We start from the raw sequence: 26,546 nt of genomic DNA on the forward strand, positions 1-26,546 counted from the left end.
GTGCATTGTGGGAAGGAGGCGGCAGCGTCCCGGGCGGGCGGGAGGTGCACCAGCGGCGGCGGCGGCGGTAAATCCTCCCGGCCGCTCACAGCACTGTCGAGCCGCATCCCCAGCCCGGCCTCGGACCGCGGCGCCCCTCCTGCCCCTCGCGGCTTCTCTCCCGCCCGCCCCTCCCCCCGGCGCGCCGGCCCTAACGAGCCGGCCGGCCGGCCTGGCTCCCCTCCCCGGCCCCGACGGGCGGGCGGGCTGCCCTGAGGAGGCGGGGAGGGGAGGGCTGGGCCGGCCGGCGGGCAGACAACGATGCCGAACTTCTGCGCGGCCCCCAACTGCACGCGGAAGAGCACGCAGTCGGACCTGGCCTTTTTCAGGTTCCCGCGGGATCCAGCCAGGTGAGCGGTGGGCGCGGAGCTGGCAGCCCGGGCCCTCCTCCGCGATGCGCGCTGCCAACCGCCGACCCCGGGCAGGCTCCGGGGCTAAGAGGGGCTGGGGGGGCACAGTTGTCGACCCCAGTCCGGCTCCGAGGTGGGGAGCGGGTCTCTAGCCGTGGGCGGGGTGGCGCTCTAGGGCCTTGGAGCACGTGCGCCCGCGGGGGCTCGGCGCGTAGGGCTCCACCCGAAATTAGAGGCAACTGGGGCGGCGAGGGCGGGGTAAGGTGGGTTCTCGCCCTGATGAGCTCGTGTGACCTCGGACAAGTCTCTGTCCTCCCTGGGCTTTAGTTTCCCCAGCTGTCAAAAGACGGACTTGGATTCTATGGTTGTGGTCACCGGGGCCCTTCTACCCCCGGGACAGTGTTTCTTTTTGGAGTCCGGCCACCTTTGATCTCAAGTCAGGTCACAACTACTCCCTCCTTCGGACTTGTTCATGGTTCATATTCTGGCTCTGACCGTTACTCATTATCTCACTTGGTTAATGTGGGGATAACGGGGGGGTGGGGCGGGGGCGGGGTACGCAAGAGGGCATGGGAGTTGGTATTGAAACCTCTTCTCTGAGGTAACCCACACGCTCTGACTTGTATTTAGAGAGTGGTAGAGTAGGGACTGTGTTTGAAAGGCTGAGGATTTTTTCCTTGGCATCCCTTGTTGATTCATTCATTTCAGATCAACACCTACTGTGTGCTAGGGCACTAACATTAGAGGTACTGGAAATTCACAGTGAACGAGGTAGCGGTGCTGCCTGCAGAAAGCTTACAGTCCATTAAGGAGGCAGATATGTAAGCAAGCGATTATAATATAGCATGCTGTTTATTAGTTCTACAAATATCTATCGAAGGCCTACTAGGTACTAGGCATTATTCTGAGCACTGGGAGGGTACAGATAAATAAATCGAAGTCCCTGCTGTCATGGAGTTTACGTTCTAGTGGGGTGAAATAAGTAAATATACCTTGTGTCAGACGGTGATAAATACTATGGAGAAAAAGCAAGTGTTTGATGGGAGATAGGGTAGGGGAATAGGAGTAGCAGGGGAGGCACGATTGCTATTTTAAATCGGATTATCAGAGAAGGCTTCAGTAAGAGGGTGTATTTGAGCAAAGACCAGAAGTAGGTTAGGGGGTCAGCCATGGAGGTATCTAGGGGAAGAGCATTTCAGTCTCTGGAAACAGTAAATGCATAGGCAGGGCATGCTTGTTAGAGGTCAACCAGAAGTCTGGTTGGACTGCTAAAGCTGGTTTAAGGAAGGAGGGAGAGGAAAAGATGAGACCAGAAAAATGTGTGTGTGTATGTGGTAGGGGCAAATTGTGTAGGCCATTGTAGGCGGTGGAAAGCACTATGGCATTTATACTGAGTGAAATAGGAAGTCGTGGAAGGGTTTAGAGGGGAGAGACGTATACTTTAAACAGGATCACTGGGTACTTGTTAAATACATTGTAGGGAGGCAGAGGTGGGAGCAGAAAGGCCAGTTAAAGGCAATTGCGATAATCCAGGTTAATAGAGGAGGAGGTGGTAAGTAGTTGCATTTGAGATATATTTTGGAAGGTGAAACCAACAGGATTTGTTAATGGTGTAGATGTAGGTTGTAAGAGAAAAACTGAAGTCAAGAATGACTCTAAGATTTTTAATCTGAGCCTTTATTGAGCTATGGAAGACAGGGAGGAGCAGGTTTGGTGGAGGAATATTAAAAGTTTGGTTTAGGACATGTGAAGTTTGAGAGGCCTGATAGACATTCAAGAATAGATGTCTTCATACTATATACATCAGTGAACTCAAAATGGTCCATATTTAGATCAATGATCTAAATATTTAAGAGCTAAAACCATAAAAAGATATACAAGTCAGGAATTTAGAGACTTCCAGACTGGAGATTGTAAATATGGGTGTTCTCAATTTATAGAGGGTATTTAAAACCGTGGAACCAGGTAAATAAAGCAGAGTAGGTATGAGGATTGATCCCTGGGGTGTTCCTAGTGTTTAAAATTCCGGGAGATGAGGAGGAACTAGCTCAAGAGAGTGAGGAAAAGCTGTTGGGTTCTGTGGGAGCAGAGAAGAGGAGCATCTTAATCTGCCTGAGCCTCACTCCATTCAGCATTATCTTCCTTTGAGACAAATTGGGAGTATATTTCACTTGTGTAATGAGGACACCACTAGTCAATTCTGGACCACAGGTTGTTCATGTTCATAGGTAGTGGATACTCTTTTCATTATACTTCTTAGTCAGGGAGTATGTCCTTTAGGGGCTTACAGTCTCAGATTTGGAAGGAGTTTTTAGATCTAGTGCGGTATCCTTTGAAGTGTCAGAATTCCCTCAAGAATAGTGGCTTTTAAACCTTTTTTGGGTCTCTGTCCCCTTTGGGAATCTAATGTAAGGACCGTTGAGAGAAGACATCGACACAATTTCATGTCAAATTTTTTATGGACCCTTTAGGGATCCTGCGCATTTCTGACAGGTGAGCCTTTGCTAAAACACCCCCAGTACCAGTTTCTCTGCTTTGTGAGGGGATACTTGAGGATTCTGGACAGCATTGGCTATTGTTTCTTCCTTTTATTGAGTGGAAATGTGCCTCCCTATAATTTATGTTTGGGAGGTCCTAGTTTTGTTCTTAGGGTGACAATGAACAAAGCTGTTCCCTGTTTTATTTTATTTTTAAATTTTATTATTTTATTTAATTTATTTTTGGCCTTGCCGTGCGGCATGCGGGATCTTAGTTCCCCAACTAGGGATCAAACCCGTGCCCCCTAGAGTGGAAGTGTGGAGTTTTAACCACTGGACCGCCAAGGAGGTCCCTGGTACCCTTTTTATGTAAGAGCCCCTTGAGTATTTCAAGACCAAATTATGTAAGAGCCCCTTGAGTATTTCAAGACCAAATTTCTTAATTTTTTTAAGAAAACATCTTTATTGGGCTTCCCTGGTGGCACAGTGGTTAAGAATACGCCTGCCAATGCAGGGGACACGGGTTCGAGCCCTGGTCCAGGAAGATCCCACATGCCACGGAGCAACTAATCCCGTGCGCCACAACTACTGAGCCTGTGCTATAGATCCCGTGAGCCACAACTACTGAAGCCCACGCCTAGAGCCTGTGCTCCGCAACAAGAGAAGCCACCACAATGAGAAGCCCGTGCACCGCAACGAAGAGTAGCCCCCACTCTGCAACTAGAGAAAGCCCGTGCCCAGCAATGAAGACCCAATGCAGCCTAAAATAAATAAATAAAATAAGTAAATTTATTTAAAAAAAATCTTTATTGAGATATTCACATACCGTACAATTCACCCACTTAAAGTGTGCAATTCAGTGGCTTTTGGTATGTTACATTATTAATTTTTAAATTTTTTGATAAAAATATACTGTTGTCCCTTGGTATCTGCAGGGGACTAATTCCAGGACCCCCCCCACCACCGCGGATACCAAAATCCATGGATGCTCAAGTCCCTTATATAAAATGGCAGTAGTGGGCTTCCCTGGTGGCGCAGTGGTTGAGAGTCCGCCTGCCGATGCAGGGGACACGGGTTCGTGCCCCGGTCCCGGAAGATCCCACATGCTGCGGAGCAGCTGGGCCCGTGAGCCGTGGCCGCTGAGCCTGCGCGTCCGGAGCCTGTGCTCCGCAACGGGAGAGGCCACAACAGTGAGAGGCCCGCGTACCGCAAAAAAAAAAAAAAAAAAAAAAAAAACATAAAATTTGCCATTTTAACCATTTTTTTAAAACTATTTTTGAGTGTATAATTCAGTGGCATTAGTTACATTCACTGTGTTCTGCAATCATCACCACTCTCTATTTCCACAGCTTTTTCATTACCCTGAGCAAAAACTCTAACCATTAAGCAATAACTCCTCATATCCCAGTCAACTTTTCAGTCTCCATGAATTTGTCTGTTTTAGGTACTTTCTACTCATACTGTGAGTGGAATCATACAATAATAGTCCTTTTGTGTCTGGCTTATTTTACTTAACAGTGTATTAAAGGTCTTAACTTTTTTCTGAACCAAAGGTCAATACTATAGGATTTCAAATTCTACTGAATTTGACAGTTTTTTTCCACTGTGCCCAGAGTTAATTATAATAAAGGAGTACATAGTTTCCAGAGTTGTTTATTGAATTAATAACAGTATTCTTAGGGTTAGTGATTATAACTAGTTTTTTTTCTGTAAATGGGTTGTAGGGAGGATTGATAAAAGGTGACATTGCCAGCCTACCTATTATTCAAAAGTTAACTCACATTGTTAACTAACAATAAAGATAAGTATATTTAATGCTATTAAATAGTACATTTCCCATTCATATTTATAAATGCCTTGCACACTTTTAGAAACATCTATTTAGAGGTAACTTAAAATTCAAGAGTGTAGGGCTTCCCTGGTGGCGCAGTGGTTGGGAGTCCGCCTGCCGATGCAGGGGACACGGGTTCGTGCCCCGGTCCGAGAGGATCCCACATGCCGCGGAGCGGCTGGGCCCGTGAGCCATGGCCGCCGAGCCTGCGCATCCGGAGCCTGTGCCCCACAACGGGAGAGGTCACAACAGTGAGAGGCCCGCGTACCGCAAAAAAAAAAAAAAAATTCAAGAGTGTAATCAATAAACGGCACTATGTGGAATTTCATACTCTAATATCTCATTGGTTTAGAAAAAGTGGCATTAATGTACTTTTTAAAAAAATATAAAATAATAGAATCAACTCACCTTAGGGCAGTGGCAGGGAGATAGATTACCCAAAGTTAAAGTTTAAAAAGAAAAACGCCTGAATCATGATTGCCCCAGGATGGCTTGACTAATGCCCAAGCTTGGCAGGAACCTGGGGGCAGGTTACAGTGGAACTCATCCCCAGACCAGGTAAAGGTAGAGCTAATGAATTGCTCTTATTATTAGAGAGAGTTGGGCAGTTAAAGGGCTCTCCTTCCTCCTCAGGCAGTTAGTACTGACTCATCCCTGAGCTAGTGAGGTCTTCCAAGTTTCTTTGGTAATTTAATCAAAGTTAATTGAGAGTTGATGTGCTCTAAGATGTAAAATGTAAAACGGTGGTTTCCCAGGCACTTGTGAGGGTCTCCAAGACCCTTTCAAGGAGTCTACAAGGTAAAAACTACTTCATAATAACACTGATATTATTTGCTTTTTTCATGCTCATTCTCTCAGGAGTGCACAGTGGAGTTTTTTAGGGGCTACGTAACATTGTGAAATCACTGCTCAGATAAATTACATTTTGTGTTCTATAAAATTTTCTAACTGTGATTATTCAGATGCAGGTGTTTGGTAGATATTTTCTTGGAAATGAACAAAAATAAGCCTGCCACTTCAAGGAAAGCAACTGACAGCCAAGCATTCAAGGAAAAATTAGAATTTTGGAAAATTTATATTCATCACTTTGAGCTTGACAGCTCTCTAATATTTAGACTTTTCTGATGCGATCAGTGGTGATATTGATAAATGTGACTTTTAATATATTGTATAGTGAAATGTGTTACCATTCCGATGGTCTGCCTAACTCAAACTGATAAATTCATGATTTTACAAAGACATGCATGGATAAAAGTTCTATTCAAAGTGCAAGTTAGACTAATGGATTTTAATGAAACAGTGTGAAAAGGCTCATTGGTCTGGTTTCAGATTCCACATTGCAGCTAATCTTTAAGAAACCACCACTTGTGGACTTCCAGTGTCCTATCAAAGAACATCCACAACTAAATGGGAAACAGAGGAATATTGTAATAACCTTTGAAACTACATGGCATTGAGGAGTCATTGTCTTTGGTTGAAGTCAACCAGAATAACATTTGGCAACAGATTAAATACAAAAGCAGATGTGAGAATCTAGGTATCTTCTGTTAAGTTAGACATTAAAGAGATTTGCAAAGATGGTGAACAGTGCCATTCTTTTCACTAAATGTTTTTTGTTTTGGAAAAATAGTTATTTTATTAAAATGTTTTCTATGTTAACATGTAATGGGATTGCTATTTTTAATGAATTAATATTTTTTAAAATTCTAAGTTTTAGTTTCTATAATTATGAACATTGTTAGGTAAAATGCACATAAACAAAAGTTCTTTAGATAGTTAATAATTTAAGAGGTAAAGGGGTCCTGAGATTACGAAGTTTGAGAATCACTTCTGTAAGGTACAGTCTTAAAGTACTTTCATATGCTCTCATTTAATCCTCCAAACAATGCTGTGAGTTGTAATAATAACAATAATACTTAGAGAATACTTTATTCTGTGTGCCAGGTACTATTCTATGTGTTTTATGTACACTATTTCAATTAACCCTTGCAATAAATTTTGAGATAGTTTGAAACAGGAGGGAAGGGGGCAGGGCACAACCTTTAAAAGAATGACATAGCCATAGGACATGACAAAAACTTATTAGAACCAGCTAGCCATAGGACATGACAAAAACTGGTTAGAACCAACTAGATCCAAGATGGCGGAAGATTCAACTTCCAGTAGACCTTGAGCCTCATTATATGCTCATTGTACTATATTAGCTAAATGACACACCCACCAGCGCCATGACAGTTCTGAGGCCAACCATAAAAGGCCCGAAAGTGGGAGGTGGCCTAATTTCTGGAAATCCCCGCCCCCTCCCCGCCCCCCCCAAATAGTTGGAATAATCCTCCCACTTATTAGCCTATGAAATTACCCAGCCCATAAAAACTAACGATGCCGTATTTTGAGGTTCTGTTGCCTTCTGAGATGGCCCACACTCTGTCTACGGAGTGTGTTTCCCAAGGCCTCTCGCCTTCTGAGATGGCCCACACTGTAGAGTGTGTTTCTCTCTAAATAAATCCCATTCTTTTTAAAAATTTATTTAGTTATTTATTTTTGGCTGCATTGGGTCTTTTGTTGTTGCACACAGGCTTTTCTCTAGTTGCGGCGAGCAGGGGCTACTCTTTGTTGCAGTGCGTGGGCTTCTCATTGCAGTGGCTTCTCTTGTTGTGGAGCACAGGCTCTAGGCACCCGGGCTTCAGTAGTTGTGGCTTGCAGGGCTGTAAAGCACAGGCTCAGTAGTTGTGTTGCACGGGCTTAGTTGCTCCGCAGCTTGTGGGATCTTCCTGGACCAGGGCTCGAACCCGTGTCCCCTGCATTGGCAGGCGGGTTCTTAACCACTGCACCACCATGGAAGTCCAGTAAATCTACTTCTTACCTATCACATCATCTTCACATTCTTTTGCGAGGAGGCAAGAACCTTAAATTCACTGGGAACACTTTCAGATGAGCAAAGCAGACACAGAGAGGTTAGCTAACTTATTCAAGGTCCTACAGGAATATCTAAAACCCCAAATGTAGGATAAAGTATGTAATATTATCCAAACTTACTTGACCGTGAAACCTTCTTTTTTTTTTTTTTATTGGAACAGTTCTTTGACTAGTGTTCCTTGGAATATGGTTTGGAAATTCTGCATAAGTTGAAGACCATTGAAGGAAAATATTACAAACAAAACTTAAAAAGGAGTGGTCAATGATGGTTGAATAGTACTGAAAGAGTGAAAGTGAGGATAGAAAGTGACCATTGGATTTGGCAGGATGAAATTCATAACTTTTAGCTGTCCTGGGTAGCCATGATGAAATCTTGCACCGTCCCACTCTGTCCTGCCCAGAATGTGAATCATCCCTTCGTCCAGCACATCCACACTGTATACACTACCCACCCATTAGTATTGGAAAAACATAGTATATATAGGGTTTGGTACTATACGTGGTTTCAGGCGTCCCCTGAGGGTCTTGGAATATATCCCCACGGATAAGGGGGAGACTACTGTACAGAGAGGTAGAGGAGTTTTACCTATCTGGGTGTGTGTGTGGGGGTACATACTCTTCAAATCTGAAAAGTTTTCCTCAATAAGTGACGTTTGAGCTAAGATCTGACGGCTGATGTTTGCAAAGGCTTTGGAAAGGAAGTGAAAAGCAATGAAGAGGATTCTAGGTTGAATAAACAGCATGGGGAACAGCTCTAGGATAAAAGGGATCACAGTGCATTCATGAAACTGAAGTAAGGCATGTGAGGGGGCAGAGTGTAAGGGTGGGTGGCGATATGAAGAGGGAAAGGTCGACAAGATCTAGATTGTACAGAATCTTATGAGACGTGAGGTTCTTTATCCTAAGGGTAACGGGAAGTCACTAAAGGATCTTAAGCAGGGAAAGATATTCTCAAATTGGCTTTTTAAAAGCATTTTACACTTGGACAAGGGGTGAGAGAAAGGGAAGACTAGTTTGGAAGTAGATGGATTTGGGGAGTCATTACACTCTGCCAAGGGAAAAAAAAAGTCTACAGAATCTGGAGTACAGGGCACAGAACAGCGACAAGGAGAGCTAGGACAGGGAAGACATTGGTTAAAAAAAATAATTGAGAGATAACTGTAAGTGTGTGTATACATCTTAACACATACACAAATACATGTATGAAAAAAAACCCCAAGATGTAGCCACAAGTCTCATAACTACTACTAAAACAAAACAAAACAAATACATGTATGCATGTAAAAAAGGCTTGTGGTTATATGTAATTTTTATAACTTATTGATGTAAAACATATATATACAGAAGATCACAAATCATAAGTGTATGGCTTGTTAGATTTTCAGAGTAACATGTCCATGAAACTTTTACCCAGATTTAAAAAAAATGGAATGTTACTAACATCCCAAACTTCCTCTCCCCTGTGGCCCTACTCTCCCCCATAATAGACGCTGTTTGACTTCACACACATTAGATTAGTTGGTTATTGAGGAGAAGGGGAAGAGTGATGGGGAGCTGTTTTATTGGTATATGACATACATAGGAAAAAGTGCAAAAATGGTAGTCTAGAACTTGATGAATTTTTACAAAATGAATATACCCAGGTTACATTCGAGATATAGAACATTACGAGCACCTCAGAAGCCTCCTTTGTGCCCACTCCTAGTCATTACCTCTCCCCAAATGTATCCACTGTTCTCACTATCATTACTGTTTTGGGGGTCTCCAAGCCACCCCCATATCCAGAGATTTACCAGGACTCATGGAACTCAGTGTTTAATTGTACTCACAGCTAAGATTTATTACAGCAATGTAATAAGAACACACATCTGGATCATGAGCGGAAAAAGACACAGGTAGAGTATGGAAGGATCCATGTGTAGGCTTCCTTATGCTCTCTCCCTCCCTTGAGGGGTCACTCAGATCCCACTTTCCCCACCAATGAAAATGCAACATGTGTGCCATGTTTCTGCCCAGAGAAGCCCGTTAGAGACCCAGTGCCCAAAGTTTTTATTGAGGTCTGGTCATTTAGACACACTCTGCTTAGCATATGCTAAAATTCCAGACTCCCAGAAGGAAGGCAGGTGCTCATTAAAGGTCATACTGTTTGCACAGTCTAGGCGCCATAAGTCACCTTATCAGTTAGAAGAAGTTTTATGTCAGTGTAGGAAACTGTTTACCAGCCAAGTTCCCAGACATCAGCCAAAAGACCAGCCTTAAAAACAAGCCTTTCTGAGGATAGCAGTCTCAGGCCTGCTGTGTTAACTCTTTTTCTGCACAATCACCATAGATGAGTTTTGCCTACTCTTGAACTTAATATGAAAGGAATCACATAGTGTGTACTCCTGGCTTATTGTGCTCAACATTATGTTTGTGAGATCTAGCTAGTTCATTCATTCCCATTGCCATAGTAGTCTATATATAATAGTATACCACAGTTTATCCTTTCCACCCTTGATGGGCCAAGTTGTTTCACCTTCTCATCAACATTTGGTATTATTTCTTTTATATCATAGTCATTCATATGAGTATGTAGTAATATTTACAGTTTTAATTAGTATTTTCCTCATGACTAATGAGATTGAGCTTTTGAAAAAATTGTTTATTATTTTTTTTAAATTTATTTATTTATATCTTATTTTTGGCTGTGTTGGGTCTTCATTGCTGCATGAGGACTTTCTTTAGTTGCGGTGAGCAGGGGCTTCTCATTGTGGTGGCTTCTCTTGTTGCGGAGCATGGGCTCTAGGCACACGGGCTTCAGTAGTTGTGGCACGTGGGTTCAGTAGTTGTGGCTCACACGCTCTAGAGCGCAGGCTCAGTAGTTGTGGCGCATGGGCTTAGTTGCTTCGCAGCATGTGGGATCTTCCCTGACCAGGGCTTGAATCCGTGTCTCCTGCATTGGCAGGTGGATTCTTAACCACCGCTCCACCAGGGACGTCCTATTATTTTTTTTTTTTTTTACTGAGCATTTTTTTCATGTGTATTGGCCAGCTTTTTATTGTTAATTGCCTGTTCAAGTCTCTTGCCCATTTTTATATTGGGTTGTCTGATTTATTTGTAGGAGTTCTTCATATATATTTTGGATATGAATTCGTTGTTGGATTTGTGTATTGCAGATACCTTCTTCCATTTTGTGGGTTGCCGTTTCACTCTTAAGTGACTTCTTTTAATGAAGAAAAGTTATTAACTCTAAAGTAGCCTGATGTATTCATCTTTTCCTCTAGAGTTTATGTTTTCTGTTGCCTTTTTAAGAGATCTTTGTGCCAAGGTGATGAAGATGGTCTAGTGTGTTATCTTTTAGGAACTTTGTTTTACCTTTTATATTTAGATCTACAATTCACTTGGAATTTATTTTTTTGTATATGGTGTAACAATACAGGTCAAGATTCATTGTTTTTCATATGGATATCCCATTCAGCACTATTGAAAAAATTTGACTTCACTGCTGTGCAGTGTTACCTTTGTCTTAAGCATCCACAGCTCTTGATTTTGTTCCATTGTTTTATCCTTGTGCCAATACCAACCACACTGTCTTAATAACCTTTATAATAAGTCTTACTGTCTGGTAGTATAAGTCTTTCAACTTTTTTTCCCCAAGATTGTCTTGACTATGCTTGGTCCTTTGAATTTCTGTGTAAAGTTTTAGAATGATCTTTGTCATTTCTCTCTGTATCTCTCTCTGTCTCTCTCTCTCTGACTCTCACACACACGCACACACACACACACACACACACACACACACACACACAGAGACATGCCCAAAAGAACTTGTTGTGATTGTATTAAATCAGTAAATCATTTGGAGGAGAATTGATATCTTTTTTTTTTTTCTTGCTGCTTTGGGGTCTTCATTGCTGCACACGGGCTTTCTGTAGTTGCGTCAAGTGGGGGCTACTCTTCGTTGTGGTGCGTGGGCTTCTCATTGGGTGGCTTCTCTTGTGAAGCATGGGCTCTAGGCCTGCGGGCTTCAGTAGTTGCAGCACGAGGGCTCAGTAGTTGCAGCACATGGGCTCTAGAGCGCAGGCTCAGTAGTTGTGGTGCACGGGCTTAGTTGCTCCGCAGCATGTGGGATCTTCCTGGACCAGGGATTGAACCCATGTCCCCTGCAGTGGCAGGTGGATTCTTAACCACTGCGCCACGAGGGAAGTATCTTTAGGATTCAGTGTACCAATCCATGAACTTGTATATCCCTCCATTTATTTAAGCTATTTAAAAAATTTTTTTCTGTTAGAGGTCTTACACATCTTTCACTAGGTTTATTTCTAGGTATTTGATATGGAACATGTAGGTGTAGTTAATTGGCCTCTCTGCTCAACCTTTCTCTTTTTTTAAAATATCTTTATTGGAGTATAATTGCTTTACAATGGTGTGTTAGTTTCTGCTTTATAACAAAGTGATGCTCAACCTTTCTTGATTGAATCTGAGTGTTCTTTTTACCAGAAAGCTACTTCAACTTAGTTCAGAAATAATACAGACCGTAGTGTTCTGTGTAGAAGGTCTTCAGAGATTTAAGTATTAAAAAACAAACTTAACTCTAGCAATATGGCAAATTATTTTATGGTAAGAGTTTTTATACCAAATAATTTAGATGTTGAAACATGAAATATTTATAATCATATTGTACAGCTGTGTAAAACTATGATTAAAATATGGACATCTTAGTCATCATTACTGTGTATAGTATTACTTCTTGGTCAAATGAGATGCTGAACAATTTAGGTGTGGTTTTATTTTAGGTTAGGTAATCGACATTTCACCATGGTTTTACATATTGAGAGTGGAGCAAATTAAGTGTCAGAGTGTTGTGTGTGTTTAGGGGTAAATTTGTAATGTTAAGACATAAGAAAATATACTATGATGTAATTATAAAATAAATATGTTTTCAAGTTTGTGACACTATATATTCATGGTGGACTTTTATTCTTAGAAGCTTGAAGAATGAAGGAAAGATCTAGTTGTAACCTTTAACAAATTACTTAACATTTCTGTGCCTTCGTTTCTTCATCTGCACAAGGGGGATAATAATAATAGTACTCCCTTTGTTTTTGTTTCTTTTTTTTTAATCAACTTATATTCAATTTTGTTTTCCTGAAATTTCTACCAGTAGAGCTTATTTTTGCCTTTTTAGGTACATAGAACATTTCTATCCCCTTTGGAAATAATTTAGAATAGTGTCTGGCTCTTAATAAGTGCTTAATAAGCATTGTGATGATGATGATGATGAAGAAAAAGAAGAAGAAGTATGATGATGAAGAAAAAGAAGAAGAAGCATGATGATGAAAAAGAAGAAGAAGCATGATGATGAAGAAGAAGATGATGATGATGTTTTTTTGCAGATATTTAAGCACCAAGAGGACGTGGACTTTGTCTCATTCACTATCTTTAACATTGTCTGTGTACTAGATTGTGTAGACACAATCCATGCATTCATGGAGCTTGCAATCTAGTTTGTACATCATTGTAGATAATCATGTTTATAATAAAGCAGATGAATACAGCCATCATGCTTCCATAATCAACTAGTTATTTATAGAACATCTACTTACTAATTTTCTACAATGACCCTGTCTTTTCATATGCTTGTTTAAGTTGAAATCCTGAGGGGAATGTTAAGCCATTGGCCTCATGGTTGCGCAGTTTTTTGCTTGTATTGCTGATGATTGAGTCCTCTCTGATGCTAGGATGTCCTGGGAGTTGAAAGATTCAGGTTTAGGTTCTAGTTTTGCTGCTGATTTTGTACATGACTCTGAGTGAGTTACTTCTTAACCTTGTCTTTAATTGAACGTACTAAATGATTTCTGAGGTTTCTTCCAGCTCTCGTTTTGTTATTAATCAGCTTCTCCAAATTATGTTATGTTCTTTGGTTATAGGGGAGCAGGAATCCATTGTCCATAATAGATATTTACCTTAAAATTGAATGCTGAAATTTAAGTGTTGAGCTCATATTCCATTATTGTATTTTGGTTTTACTTTTATAGATGCCAGAAGTGGGTGGAGAACTGTAGGAGAGCAGACTTAGAAGATAAAACACCTGATCAACTAAATAAACATTATCGATTGTGTGCCAAACACTTTGAGACTTCTATGATCTGTAGAACTGTAAGTAACCAGAGGGCTTGTTTTTTTTGTTTCGTATCCTCTCACTTACTATTTGGTTGGAATGTAAAGCTTTATATATTAATGTTGGAGAGTATCCTTACAGCCTGCCACTTTTTTTTTTTAAGATGAAGACAAATTTGGAGCTTAATAGTATCTATTTTGTTCTTAAAAACCTGTTTTTATTTTCTAAACCCTTCTGTTTCTGATGCCCCATTCCTACTCACCAGAGGTAGCCACTTTTAAACTTCTTTTGTAGCCTTCAGAAAATTTTAGATGAGTATAAATGTGTATATTTAAAGTAAAGTTGGCATTTTTATTTGGATCAGCTTCTCTAGAGCTTTTTTATGAGTGAAATCTTCATCAAGGAATAGAGCTCTTTGTTTTCAAAGTTTTGTATGTACTGTTAGAACCAACCCTTAATTTTATTTGCTGGACACAACAGGAAGCAAATCATGCAATTAATGTGAAAAAACGTTTCCATCAGTAATTTGCAATTTCATATCAAAACCTGACTCTCTCAGCCTGGCTACTGTTAACTGTGATTTTTGGCCAAGTCACTTCCCCTCTCTGAGCCCCAATTTCTAATGAAGAAATTAGATCAGATAATTCTTGAGGTCTAAGACTTTTAACCCTCTGTGATTCTGTTATTGCTATGATTCATAAAAGGCACAAATAGGACAGATTTGATTGAAATGAAGCAGACTTGAAACACTTAACTAGTTAGGAAGACAGTTTTGTTAAACAAATAATATATTCTTGTTTAGGTATTAAAACATGTATCATCTCAGTTATTGGGATAGACATAAACTTGATTTGAAGGTACACTATATATTGTTATGCAGCAATTTATTTTGATATTTTTTTCAGATACATTTTGCAGAGGCATCAGAAAACTAAAGAATGATTGGGTTATTTTATTTCTCAAAATTAATTGAAGCAGATACTTGTGAAGTCATTGGGAGGTGAGCCAATTCCGGTTCAACAGTTTAATCACAAATATTTGAGGGATATTTTTGCCTTGCTTTGTTAAGAGGGTAATAATGATCAAAATAAGAGATTTCATATGTTTAAAAGGCAAACTTTATGTTCTTGACATTAAGTAAAAATATCCCAAATTATTTTAAATACACAAGCCGTATGCATTTTTACATTTTTATTTTATTAATAAATATGGTCTCTTAATTAGTTAATTCCAATAAGACTAATGTGAGAAATATAAAATATAGTTCACTCATATTCTTGCTTATAGTTAGAGGATAGAACAGAACTATTTTCGCTTTTTAAATTTCCACATAATTCTTTAATCTTGGATCAATTAATGCAAATGTGAGATATTTTCTTTCAACACATGTAGAAGATATTGCTGTTAAATCTGGATTATCTAATACTTATACCCAGATGTTTTAAGAGTTTTGACTTCATTAGTTTGGCATTTAAGATCTCCTCAGTAAACATTTGTGGCTAGTTCAACGAGAGCCAGATATTATCTTTGATGCTAGAGTAAGATCATTACTTTATGCTCAAACCTTAAATCAGCTTAATAAAGATTAAATCTTGATACTGAATAAAAATTATCATGCACACGAATTGAATATAACCCTTATTGGCATGTGTACTTATAAATAGATGTAAAAAATTGCATGTTTTTTATTCATATATTGTTTTCTGGTCTATAATATCTTTCCTTGGTAGCAAATTAATTTTATTTGAATTTTTAAAGTCTTTACAATGTTTTATCCCTCCTCTCTTTATTTAATTGGTAAAATATCAAGAATTTACTGTGTATGTGGATATCTTTGCTTTTGAGATGTTTGCTAAGTAGGAAAGATGAGACACTTGGGGTATAGTATAGTTTTTGTTCCCTTCACTGATTGTGTCCAAAATCAATCCCTGATTCAAACTCCGTAGTAGACTCAGGATATTTGGCCCAACACTAGAAGCTGAACATCCTTAAGAAATAGATTTTCTTCTTTGTGTTTTCTATGAGGCTTGGGATTGAACTAGAAAACATTGACTGTAAATAGAAATTCTTCCCAAATGTGTTTAACAACTCTTCAGATGAAACCTAAGATAGTGTGTTCCCTTTAATTATATATTTTTCCATCATATTTTCCTAACCTTTCCTTGGGTACAAAAACATAGGAATTGTTATTTTTGTTTGGCATATACTTTGAATACGCTTTATTAGTCATCTTTTTTTTTTTTTTTTGTATTTTTTTTTTTTGCTGTACATGGGCCTCTCACTGTTGTGGCCTCTCCCGTTGTGGAGCACAGGCTCCGGACGCACAGGCTCATCGGCCATGGCTCACGAGCCCAGCTGCTCCGCGGCACGTGGGATCCGCCTGGACCGGGGCACGAACCCGTGTCCCCTGCATCGGCAGGCGGACTCTCAACCACTGCGCCACCAGGGAAGCCCTATTAGTCATCTTTGAGACAATCACTGCTCCTACAAAAGCTTTTTAAACTGAAGTGTATTTTGTTTTTATCAGTGCAAATTTGGGAATAAATTTCAGTGCAAATTTGGGAAGAAATTAAAGGCACTGTTTCTTTGGACTAGCTAGGGAAATGTAGTAGCAGTTATTCATCTGTTACTCTACCTCTTAATAAACTTCTTATCCCTACCTGACCTCCTCTGGTCTGGCTGTGGAAGACTGTCACCACCTAAGTATGCATCTAACTTCTAGCCAGGTTGGATTAGGTTAAGAGGAATTAAGATAGAGAATGGTCATCCTTCAATGATAAGAACATTAGAATTAGAAGGGAATTTAGAAATACCTAGTTCAGTGTTTGCAGAAGTGTGATTATGTATATCACTTGTGGTATATGAGTGATTTCAGGTGGCACATGAACCAATTTTTATTTTAGAAGTGTTGTAATATGTGTTAAAAGTATAACTAGCTCATCAAATGATTATTGTATAGTTTTTATTGCTTAAGATAATGTTAACTAAAAAAGTGAGTGGATTATGAAAAAGTATAGATGGTTGTGTAACTGAAATGGCAAACATGATGATCATTAGTATGTGAATAACTTCATTTTGGGAAATACTGATCTAATTCAGTACCTGAGTTTTATTAAGAAGAGGAAACTGAGTCTAGAAAGGGAAAGAATTTAGTCAGGGTCTGAGAGTGAGTCACTGGTAGGATTTGGACTAGCCCCTAAGTCTCCTGTGTCCTAGTCCAATATTATTTCATGGTGCCTTGATGCTTCTCAGTAATAGTAGCAAAGGTGGAGTGGACAGCAGGTAAAGGAGGGAAGAATTATTATAAAACATACAGGCGGATAGATTATTTGAGAAACTTTTGTGCCTGCTGTGTTTTGTGGGCTCATAGAAGAACAGGAAAGTAGCTGGGAGATTGAATCAGAAAAATATATGTAAAGTGCAAATACATTTTATTTTTTATGCCTACCATCAATTCAGTTCCTTCATTTATAGTAGAAAGATTGCTAGAAGGGCAAATGCAAAAAGAGTTAGAAATAATAAGTGGATCTGGACTGACATCATCCATTCTACAAGTCTCTACATTTTAGAATTAGAGTTGAAGGAGTACTGGGGAAATCATTAACACTAGAATTTTATTTATGTGTGATACATTCTTAAGGACAGTCTCTGAATTAACACATTTTTCTTTTTCAGAGCCCTTATAGGACAGTTCTTCGAGATAATGCAATACCAACAATATTTGATCTTACCAGCCATTTGAATAATCCACACAGTAGACACAGAAAACGAATAAAAGAATTGGTATGTCAGTGTGCTTCCAGATTTCCTATCCTCTATAATATTATGAAATCAAATATAGATGCATTCATGTAAAAATGGGACCAAGTTACTATCTACTCCAGAGGTAGCATTATGGGAAATTAATGCTATGGTTATTGTTGAAGTAGTGTGGACATAAGATGATTAGTTTGTTTTAGTATTTACGTTGGAAAATCTTCTTCAAATTTAGCCAATTGATACTCGTTGACTTGAGCCAAAGTATGCTGTTAATTACAGGCTCCTAACTCATTCTCTTCCAGGGAAGAAGAAAAAAAAAAACCCACCTTTTCTTTTGTACTAAAGAAAATGGGGCTGAGGTATATATCCAGAATTAAGCACAAAGGGATAAGTGAAAGTTAAGACATGGGTAGTTTTACTAGAAATAAGGATTCTATCACTATTAAGTACTGACAGGGTTTACAAAAAGCTTTTAAATCTCTGTATGTGGCATCTTTTTGCATGTTTTTACAAACCTTTGATAACCTTGAAACCTGTCTGTTTTTTGTTGACCTCAAATGAACAGAATTAAATTACTCAGACTCCTCAGACCATTGCTTTCTGTCATCATTGCCACCAGGAAGTCCCTTGTTTGTTTATTTTCTTTCCTTCTTCCATTATTACCATTTCCTTTCCTCCCCTCCCTTTTGTATCCATGCTAGTGCACTTAATATGTCATTTCAGTCCACCGACTATGCGCTTTTTTAATATAACTGTCCAATTTTCCTCATTTTCTTCTCTGTTTACCTTTCATATTTAGATCTGTGATCCATTTAAATTTGTATGTGTGGTGTCCAGTAGAGACCTAATTTTATTTTTCTCTTAATAGAGATCAAGTTTTCCCAACATGGTCTGTTAATCCGTCTGGTGTAAGGTGCCACCTCTGTCGTATACCAAGTTTACATATATGCAAGGCTGTTTCTCGGAACTCTGTTATGTTCCACTGGAAGATTTGTTTGTTTACAGCTATACCACACTTTTAAAAATTACCATCGCTTTATATTATATCTTATTTTCAAAAAGGATGATTTCTTAATTCTTCTTTTTCAAAATTGTCTTAGCTATTTGTAGACCTTTATTTGTCCATGTGAATTTGAGAATCCTTTTGTCATGTTCTAGAAATTCTGTTGAGATTTTCATTATAAGTACTTTGAATTAATATTTTTACAATGTTAATTAGTCTTATCCATAAACTGAAAAAAAAAACCCAATAGAATAGCTATCAAGTAGTAGCAATCATTGACAAAACTACTGGTTCTTTGAAAAGACTATTAAAACACTTTCAGGAGTGCAAAAAGTAAAAAATTTGAAAAAAATTCAGGGTTTTTGTTGCAGTTCTTTTTTTTTTTTTTGCGGTACTTGGGCCTCTCACTGTTGTGGCCTCTCCCGTTGCGGAGCACAGGCTCTAGATGTGCAGGCTCAGCAGCCATGGCTCACGGGCCTAGCCGCTCCGCGGCATGTGGGATCCTTCTGGACCGGGGCATGAACCCGTGTCCCCTGCATCGGCAGGTGGACCCTCAACCACTGTGCCACCAGGGAAGCCCTGTTGCAGTTCTTTAGAAGAGAACGTGTACATCCTTCCTTAGATTAATTTTTTTTAATTTAATTTAATTTTTATACAGCAGGTTCTTATTAGTTATCTGTTTTATACATAGTAGTGTATATATGTCAATCCCAATCTCCCAATTACCTTAGATTAATTACTTCCTAAATACCTTATGGTTTTTGTTGATATAGATAATGTATTTCTGGTTGAGAGATTGTTTCCACCAATTTTGAAGATCCCTTTTTATTAATTCTAATAGTCTACTGAGTTTTCTATGTAGTTGATTGTATCATCTACAAATAAGGACAAATTTGCCTCTTCTTTCAGTTCTTCCAATTTTAATTTTTTCTGTAGCCTGTCTTATTGTTTAGTCAAGATCACCTCTAGTACTGTATTGAGTAGTCCCAGTAATGTCACTGCTGGTACACTTGCCTTATTCCATTAAGTATGATAGTTTTGTTGGTATTGTTAGATAATTTTTATCAAGTTAAAGAAATTCCCTTCATTTCCTTCTAGTCCTCACATTCACAGTTTTTATCATAACTTGTTGAACTTATCAATACTTTCATTGCATCTGTTGAGTTCTCATTTTTTTTGTTCTTTAATGCTGTGAATAACATTGATGGATTTTCTGTTGTTGAACCATCTTTGCATTCCTATGATGAACCCTAATTGATTGCAGTATATCTCCCTTCATTTTCATACACTGTTTGATTCAGTTGGTCAGTATTTTATCTACGGTTTTGCATTTATAAGTGTTGGCCTATAATTTCTTTTCATGTATTCCTTTTATCCAGTTATGATATCAAGGTTCTGTTAGCCTCATAAAATAATTTAGATAGCTTTTCTTTTTTCCCTCTCCTAATTTTTCCAGAAAAACTTGTATAAGGTAGCTATTGTCTGCTCTTGAAAGTTAGGTTGAACTTTGGTAAAACCATTAGCGCTTTGGGTGGATGAGGGAATATTTTGATTACCATTTCTGTTTGTTTATTAGTAGTTTCTCTTTCTTCTTGTGTTCTATATGTTTCCAAAAGTTTATGAACTTCATCTAGGATTTTAGGACGCTTGCCTTTCTCTGCTCCTAAAATTACTTTAGTAGTCTTTTCGAAGAAACAGTAGTGAGTTTTATCACTGATTGCCTTACTTATGAGCTGTTTTATTGGTTTCTTCTTGATTTGAAGGATTTACTTTTTGGCTCTTTTTTAGCTTCTTGAATGTTTAACTCATTTATGTATATTCAAAGCTATAAATGTCTAAATATATTTTAGCTATATCCTACAATTTTAGACATGTAGTGCTTTTATTGTTCATCTGTGAGTATTTTGTAATTTCCCCTATTTCTTTAGTATAAGATTATTTTTGTTCTTAGTTTCTAGACATGGGTTTATTTTTTAAAACTTTTTTCCCCCAAATGTTGTTAACTGATGCATAGAGGGTATGTATAGTCTATGTGATATTCTTTCTAGTTTTTTTGCATCCATCATTGGTATTGAAATCTGATGCCAGCCTGATTCTTGTTCCTTTTTAGGTGATTGCGTTTTTCTCCTTCACAGCCTTCAGCATTTTTCTTTATATTTGATATTTCAAATTTCACTAAACTGTATCTAGATGGGAGGTTTTTTTCTTATCCAGATGTACATCTTAAAGTTCTGAGAAATCTTCAGTTTTTATTTCTTCATGCATTTCTTCTCCTCTATTTATTTGTTTTTTTCTGGGATTTCTTATAGTTGAATGCTGACACTACACAACAGTCTTCCACCTCAGCTTTTTTCTTAGTCATATGAACCAGGGGTGAAGAGCTCAACGACTTCCCATCCTGTAGCTACCATTTCCCTGCTCTGCCCCTCAAGGAACCTCAGATATCTTACAGCAGGCACACTCTTCCAGATATGCCATCCTTGTAACTCCACAGCCCATAGGATAAGGAGGGAATGTTCCAGATTGGCTAACCTGCTGACATTCTTGTTATCAATATCATGTCCCGTGCTACCCAGCAGGCACCTTGACGTCTCCAGCTGTCACTGGTACTGCTGCTTTCATGCCCCACAATAGTAATGGAATGGGTTATGATCTAAGAATTCTAGTGGGTTAGAGGGAGAGAAAAGGACATAATTGAAAAGTTCTTCCTCAGTCTAATAACCCTGTATATGTCACTTGGCTCTCTATGCTATATGTATCCATTTCTCTTCCATATTGACACTGTCACTTTCTGCTTCCCAGAGGTTTCTCATAGCTTTTGTATTAGGTTCTGGGATCCAGCAACTCCCTTTTACATGGCAATCCCAGGGGTTAGATTGGGCGGGGGGCATGGTTTATGGCCCCTTGGATTTGACCTCAAATGCCATCATATACTTTCATGCCTTTTATTAATATTAGCCAATACACACTTGTAACCCCAAATTATGATGATATAGGTATAAAAGTAAGTTAAATGATGTATTCTTTACCCTCTAGTATTTTATTATAAACTTGGAGTCATTAACAAATTATTGTTCCAGTTTTCCTGTCATCTGTCTGTTTGAAGAATGTATTCTTTATGAAGAATTCATGCTCTTAAAAGAGCTAAATTTGGGACTTCCCTGTTGGTCCAGTGGTTAAGACCCCGCGCTTCCACTGCAGGGGGCACGGGTTTGATCCCTGGTTAGGGAACTAAGATCCCGCATGCCAAAAAAAAAAAAAAAGAATTAAATTTGACTCATAATATACTTTTTACTTGTGAGTCTGTGATGATAATACTAGAGTTCAGTTTTCTCAAAGATATTTTTTTCTTGTCATTTAGAGTGAAGATGAAATCAGGACACTGAAACAGAAAAAAAGTAAGTGATAGTGTTAATGACTCAACTTCTGAATGCCTTTTTAAAAGGCCTTGACCTGGTAAGGACAAATAAATATGTTTTATGTCCAAAAACCTGCTGTGAGAATGATGTAAGAGTGTGATAGGCATTGTCCTGTGGTCTGAATTGTCTGTGAGATAAAGTCTTAGTTTGTCTTTATTGAGTGCCACTATGGCATGACTTGGCCTTCTCTCTCTCCACTAGGTGCTCCCAGTGTGATAAGGATGGCAGGCACACAGGCAGAGTGTCCTAGTGTAGGGAAAGAAAGGAGCAGAATCTCTGTCCACCCAATGTGTAGTGCATACTAAGTTCTTGGTAGATATTTAAGGAATAAATGCTGTTGAGACACTTGGGCTCACAGAGAGTAGGAGTCACAATAGCTGTTCTCCAGGTACTGATGCCTGAGCTGTGTCACTAAAGAATGAGGACTGGAAGGTTTTTCTGTTCTTGTCAGTTATTACCATTACTCTTCCTTTCCTATCTCCTCCTCCTACTACTATTATTATTAACATAACTTTTTTTATTGAGTGCTTACTGTGTGCCAAGTCATTATTATAAGTGCTTTACTTATATTAATTCATGTAATTCTCATAGTAGCCCTGAGGAAAGTACTATTATTTTCCCCCTTTATAGATGATGAGACATGGACTCAGGCAAAGAAAGGAGGGAAAGATAGTCTGTGCAGTGCCTTGAAACAGGATGCCAGATTTGGGAAACTACACACATTTTGTTGTTGGAGTGTCTAATAACCCGTGATGGTTAAAAAATAAACCTAAAGGGACCACAGGGGTCAGGACTTTCAGGGTTGTGTGTATGACTATGGTCAGGAGCCTTATTAACCTCAGGGCTGCAGTTTTCCCATCCAAATATGAAGAGATTAGGCTAAGATTTCTAATATTCTAATATAGCCCTAAAAATTGCATGAATATGCTTTATATTGTATTGTCTCATCTCCCATAGAAAAGCGTAGATTAATGGTTTGATAGAAACAATGTCAGCAGGTACCTTGGAGCTAGAGAAGCTTGGATTTGAATTTCACCTCCATCTGTGACCTTGGACAATTATTTATTGTCCTCATTTGTCAAATGGGGTTGATACCACGTGCCTGTACAGGGAGCAGTGTGCTACGTATAAAATGCCAACGCAGTGCCTCAGTACATATTAGTTCTCTTCCCCTTCCTTTTTGTGAGGACGTGGACTATCTTTTATTACTCTGTATATATGATGTGCCTTATTAAGTTTATAAGAAATTGTTCCTCTCATGATAGCATTGACATACAGGATTAAAATATATCCATTCACAGTGTTTGTCTCCTCCACTAGAGTGTATCTTAACCTGTGTATCCTAGTCTGTGGTCCAGTAGGTACCCAATGAGTGTTGAATGAATGAATTTGTGGGTTTTAAATATTTAACCAATCAAAAATGTAATTTTTTTGTTTGTATGATTCCTTATGAGCCTGTTTATAAAATTAATTCTTTGTTTTCCAGTTGATGAAACTTCTGAACAGGAACCAAAACATAAGGAAATAAACAACAGCAATGCTCAGAACCCCAGTGCAGAAGAAGGGGGTGAAGAGCAGGATGAAGACATTTTACCTTTAACCCTTGAAGAGAAGGAAAACAAAGAATACTTAAAATCTTTATTTGAAATTTTGATTCTTATGGGAAAACAGAACATACCTCTGGATGGACATGAAGCTGATGAAATCCCAGAAGGTCTCTTTACTCCTGATAACTTTCAAGCACTGCTGGAGTGCCGGATCAATTCTGGTGAAGAGGTTCTGAGAAAGCGCTTTGAGACAACAGCAGTTAACACATTGTTCTGTTCAAAAACACAGCAGAAACAGATGCTAGAGATCTGTGAGAGCTGCATCCGGGAAGAAACCCTCAGGGAAGTGAGAGACTCTCACTTCTTTTCCATCGTCACTGACGACGTGGTGGACATAGCAGGGGAAGAGCACCTGCCTGTGTTGGTGAGGTTTGTTGACGAAGCTCACAACCTGAGAGAGGAATTTGTGGGCTTCCTGCCTTATGAAGCTGATGCAGAAATTTTGGCTGTGAAATTTCACACTACGATAACTGAGAAGTGGGGATTAAACATGGAGTACTGTCGTGGCCAGGCTTACATTGTGTCCAGTGGATTTTCTTCCAAAATGAAAGTTGTTGCTTCTAGACTTTTAGAGAAATATCCCCAAGCTATCTACACACTCTGCTCTTCCTGTGCCTTAAATACGTGGTTGGCAAAATCAGTGCCTGTTATGGGAGTATCTGTCGCGTTAGGAACAATTGAGGAAGTTTGTTCTTTTTTCCATCGATCACCACAACTGCTTTTAGAACTTGACAATGTAATTTCTGTCCTATTTCAGAACAATGAAGAAAGGGGCAAAGAACTGAAGGAAATTTGCCATTCTCAGTGGACAGGCAGGCATGATGCTTTTGAAATCTTAGTGGACCTCCTACAAGCACTTGTTTTATGTTTAGATGGTATAAATAGTGACACAAATGTTAGATGGAATAACTGTATAGCTGGCCGAGCATTTGTACTCTGTAGTGCAGTAACAGATTTTGATTTCATCGTTACCATTGTTGTTCTTAAAAATGTTCTATCTTTTACAAGAGCCTTTGGGAAAAATCTTCAGGGGCAAACTTCTGATGTCTTCTTTGCAGCCAGTAGTTTGACTGCAGTGCTGCATTCACTAAATGAAGTGATGGAAAATATCGAAGTTTATCATGAATTTTGGTTTGAGGAAGCCACAAATTTGGCAGCCAAACTTGATATTCAGATGAAACTCCCAGGGAAATTTCGCAGAGCTCAGCACAGTAACCTGGAATCTCAGCTAACCTCTGAGAGTTACTATAAAGAAACTCTAAGTGTTCCAACAGTGGAACACATTATTCAGGAACTGAAAGATATATTCTCAGAACAACACCTCAAAGCTCTTAAATGCTTATCTCTCGTACCCTCAGTCATGGGACAGCTTAAATTCAATACATCAGAGGAGCATCATGCTGACATGTACAGAAGTGATTTACCTAATCCTGACACACTCTCTGCTGAGCTGCATTGTTGGAGAATCAAGTGGAAACACAGAGGGAAAGATATAGAACTTCCATCCACTATTTATGAAGCCCTTCATCTGCCAGACATCAAGTTTTTTCCTAATGTTTATGCATTGCTGAAGGTCCTGTGTATTCTTCCTGTGATGAAGGTTGAGAATGAACGCTATGAAAATGGACGAAAGCGTCTCAAAGCATACCTGAGGAACACTTTGACAGACCAAAGGTCAAGTAACTTGGCTTTGCTTAACATAAATTTTGATATAAAACACGATTTGGATTTAATGGTGGATACATATATCAAACTCTATACAAGTAAGTCAGAACTTCCTACAGATAATTCAGAAACCATTAAAAATACCTAAGAGACTTTTAACATAGGCTTTCTCTTATATTTGATATTTGAAAAAATCTGTAAGAAATTTGAAAATATCTTACAGAAAAGTTGTAAGGTGTACGTAGGCCACTTAATCACTGAATATCTTGACCTGTAGGCCTCCCTTTGAGTACATTAGTCATTGATAATCTGCCTGTTTAAATGGCCCGTTTGAAGGCCCATGCTTTGGAGACCTAACTGTTCTTCCAGAAGATAGCATTGAAAGTACCATGTTACACTCTGTGTGATCTCTGCTAATGGCACTTTGAAATTGTATTAGTTAAGTCATTTTAGATATAACATTTGTCACTGTGGATCCAGTTGTCAGGTACTTAGGTATCATTTCTTTGAAGAAATAAATTTTGAGGAGGTATGGGAGATAGGAATACATTTTATAAAACATTACAGTGAAGCTCATGACTGACCTTTGAATAGTAGGAGTTTTAAGTATGCTGTTAAAAATCTGTAAGGGACCGTTAAAATGATCAGACTGTAAGAGAAACGTGTGAGCTCACCAAACAGGGATTTCAGTGTAGATTTTGCCTTTATCAAATGAAGTTGAAGGAACAGGTTATAGTTAAAGTTTGAATGGAAGAGCCTGCCATTGTTGTTCCACATCTGATTGTTGCTGTTTACATTCCTTTATTGAGCCTACATCTTCATAAGCTTTTTGACAGGTATATGTTGAACACTTCTGTTTCATGGTCAAGACAGGATCAGAGACCATGGATACTGACAACTGATTTGTCTGTTTTCTTCTGTCTTTTTCCATGACTATATCTACTGCCTCATCTTGATTTACAAACAAAACCTAGAAAACCTACAAAAATAAGTGTTTTGTGGTTTATCTAGGAATAATATAGAAAATATTGCTGTTATTTTTGGTGAAGAAAATCAATTTTGTATAGTTTATTTCAACCTAAATAAAATGTGAATTTTGTTTAAAGTTCAGGTACATTGTTTTTGATGGGGACAAAACAGATTCTTGTGGTAAATTCTCTTTTCAAAAATATTTCTCACCTTCACAATTGAAGATCAGGTCTTTTTTTTTTTCTTTTGGTGTATGGTTTACTACTTGGGGGAATAAAAAAAGCCATTTTAATTGTGAAATTATTAAATGTAAGATTTATCTAACGTTTTAAGTATTATATGCTGTATGACCCCTGATATAAATTGTTAGTGTTTGCGTAATTGTTGCTGGCTAAAATGTAAATGAATGAA

At 38.7% G+C, this 26,546-nt stretch overlaps 1 protein-coding gene across 1 annotated transcript; it reads left to right on the forward strand.

Moving 5' to 3' along the window:
- On the forward strand, positions 1-26,546 carry THAP12 (THAP domain containing 12). The gene is made up of 5 exons (XM_060018252.1): positions 1-389; positions 13,631-13,751; positions 17,389-17,496; positions 21,837-21,873; positions 23,381-26,546. The coding sequence occupies exons 1-5, from the start codon at positions 301-303 to the stop codon at positions 25,312-25,314; spliced, it is 2,289 nt and encodes a 762-aa protein (XP_059874235.1). The 5' UTR covers positions 1-300; the 3' UTR covers positions 25,315-26,546.

The sequence above is a fragment of the Delphinus delphis genome, chromosome 8 (genome assembly GCF_949987515.2).
Source record: "Delphinus delphis chromosome 8, mDelDel1.2, whole genome shotgun sequence".
NCBI lineage: Eukaryota > Metazoa > Chordata > Mammalia > Artiodactyla > Delphinidae > Delphinus > Delphinus delphis.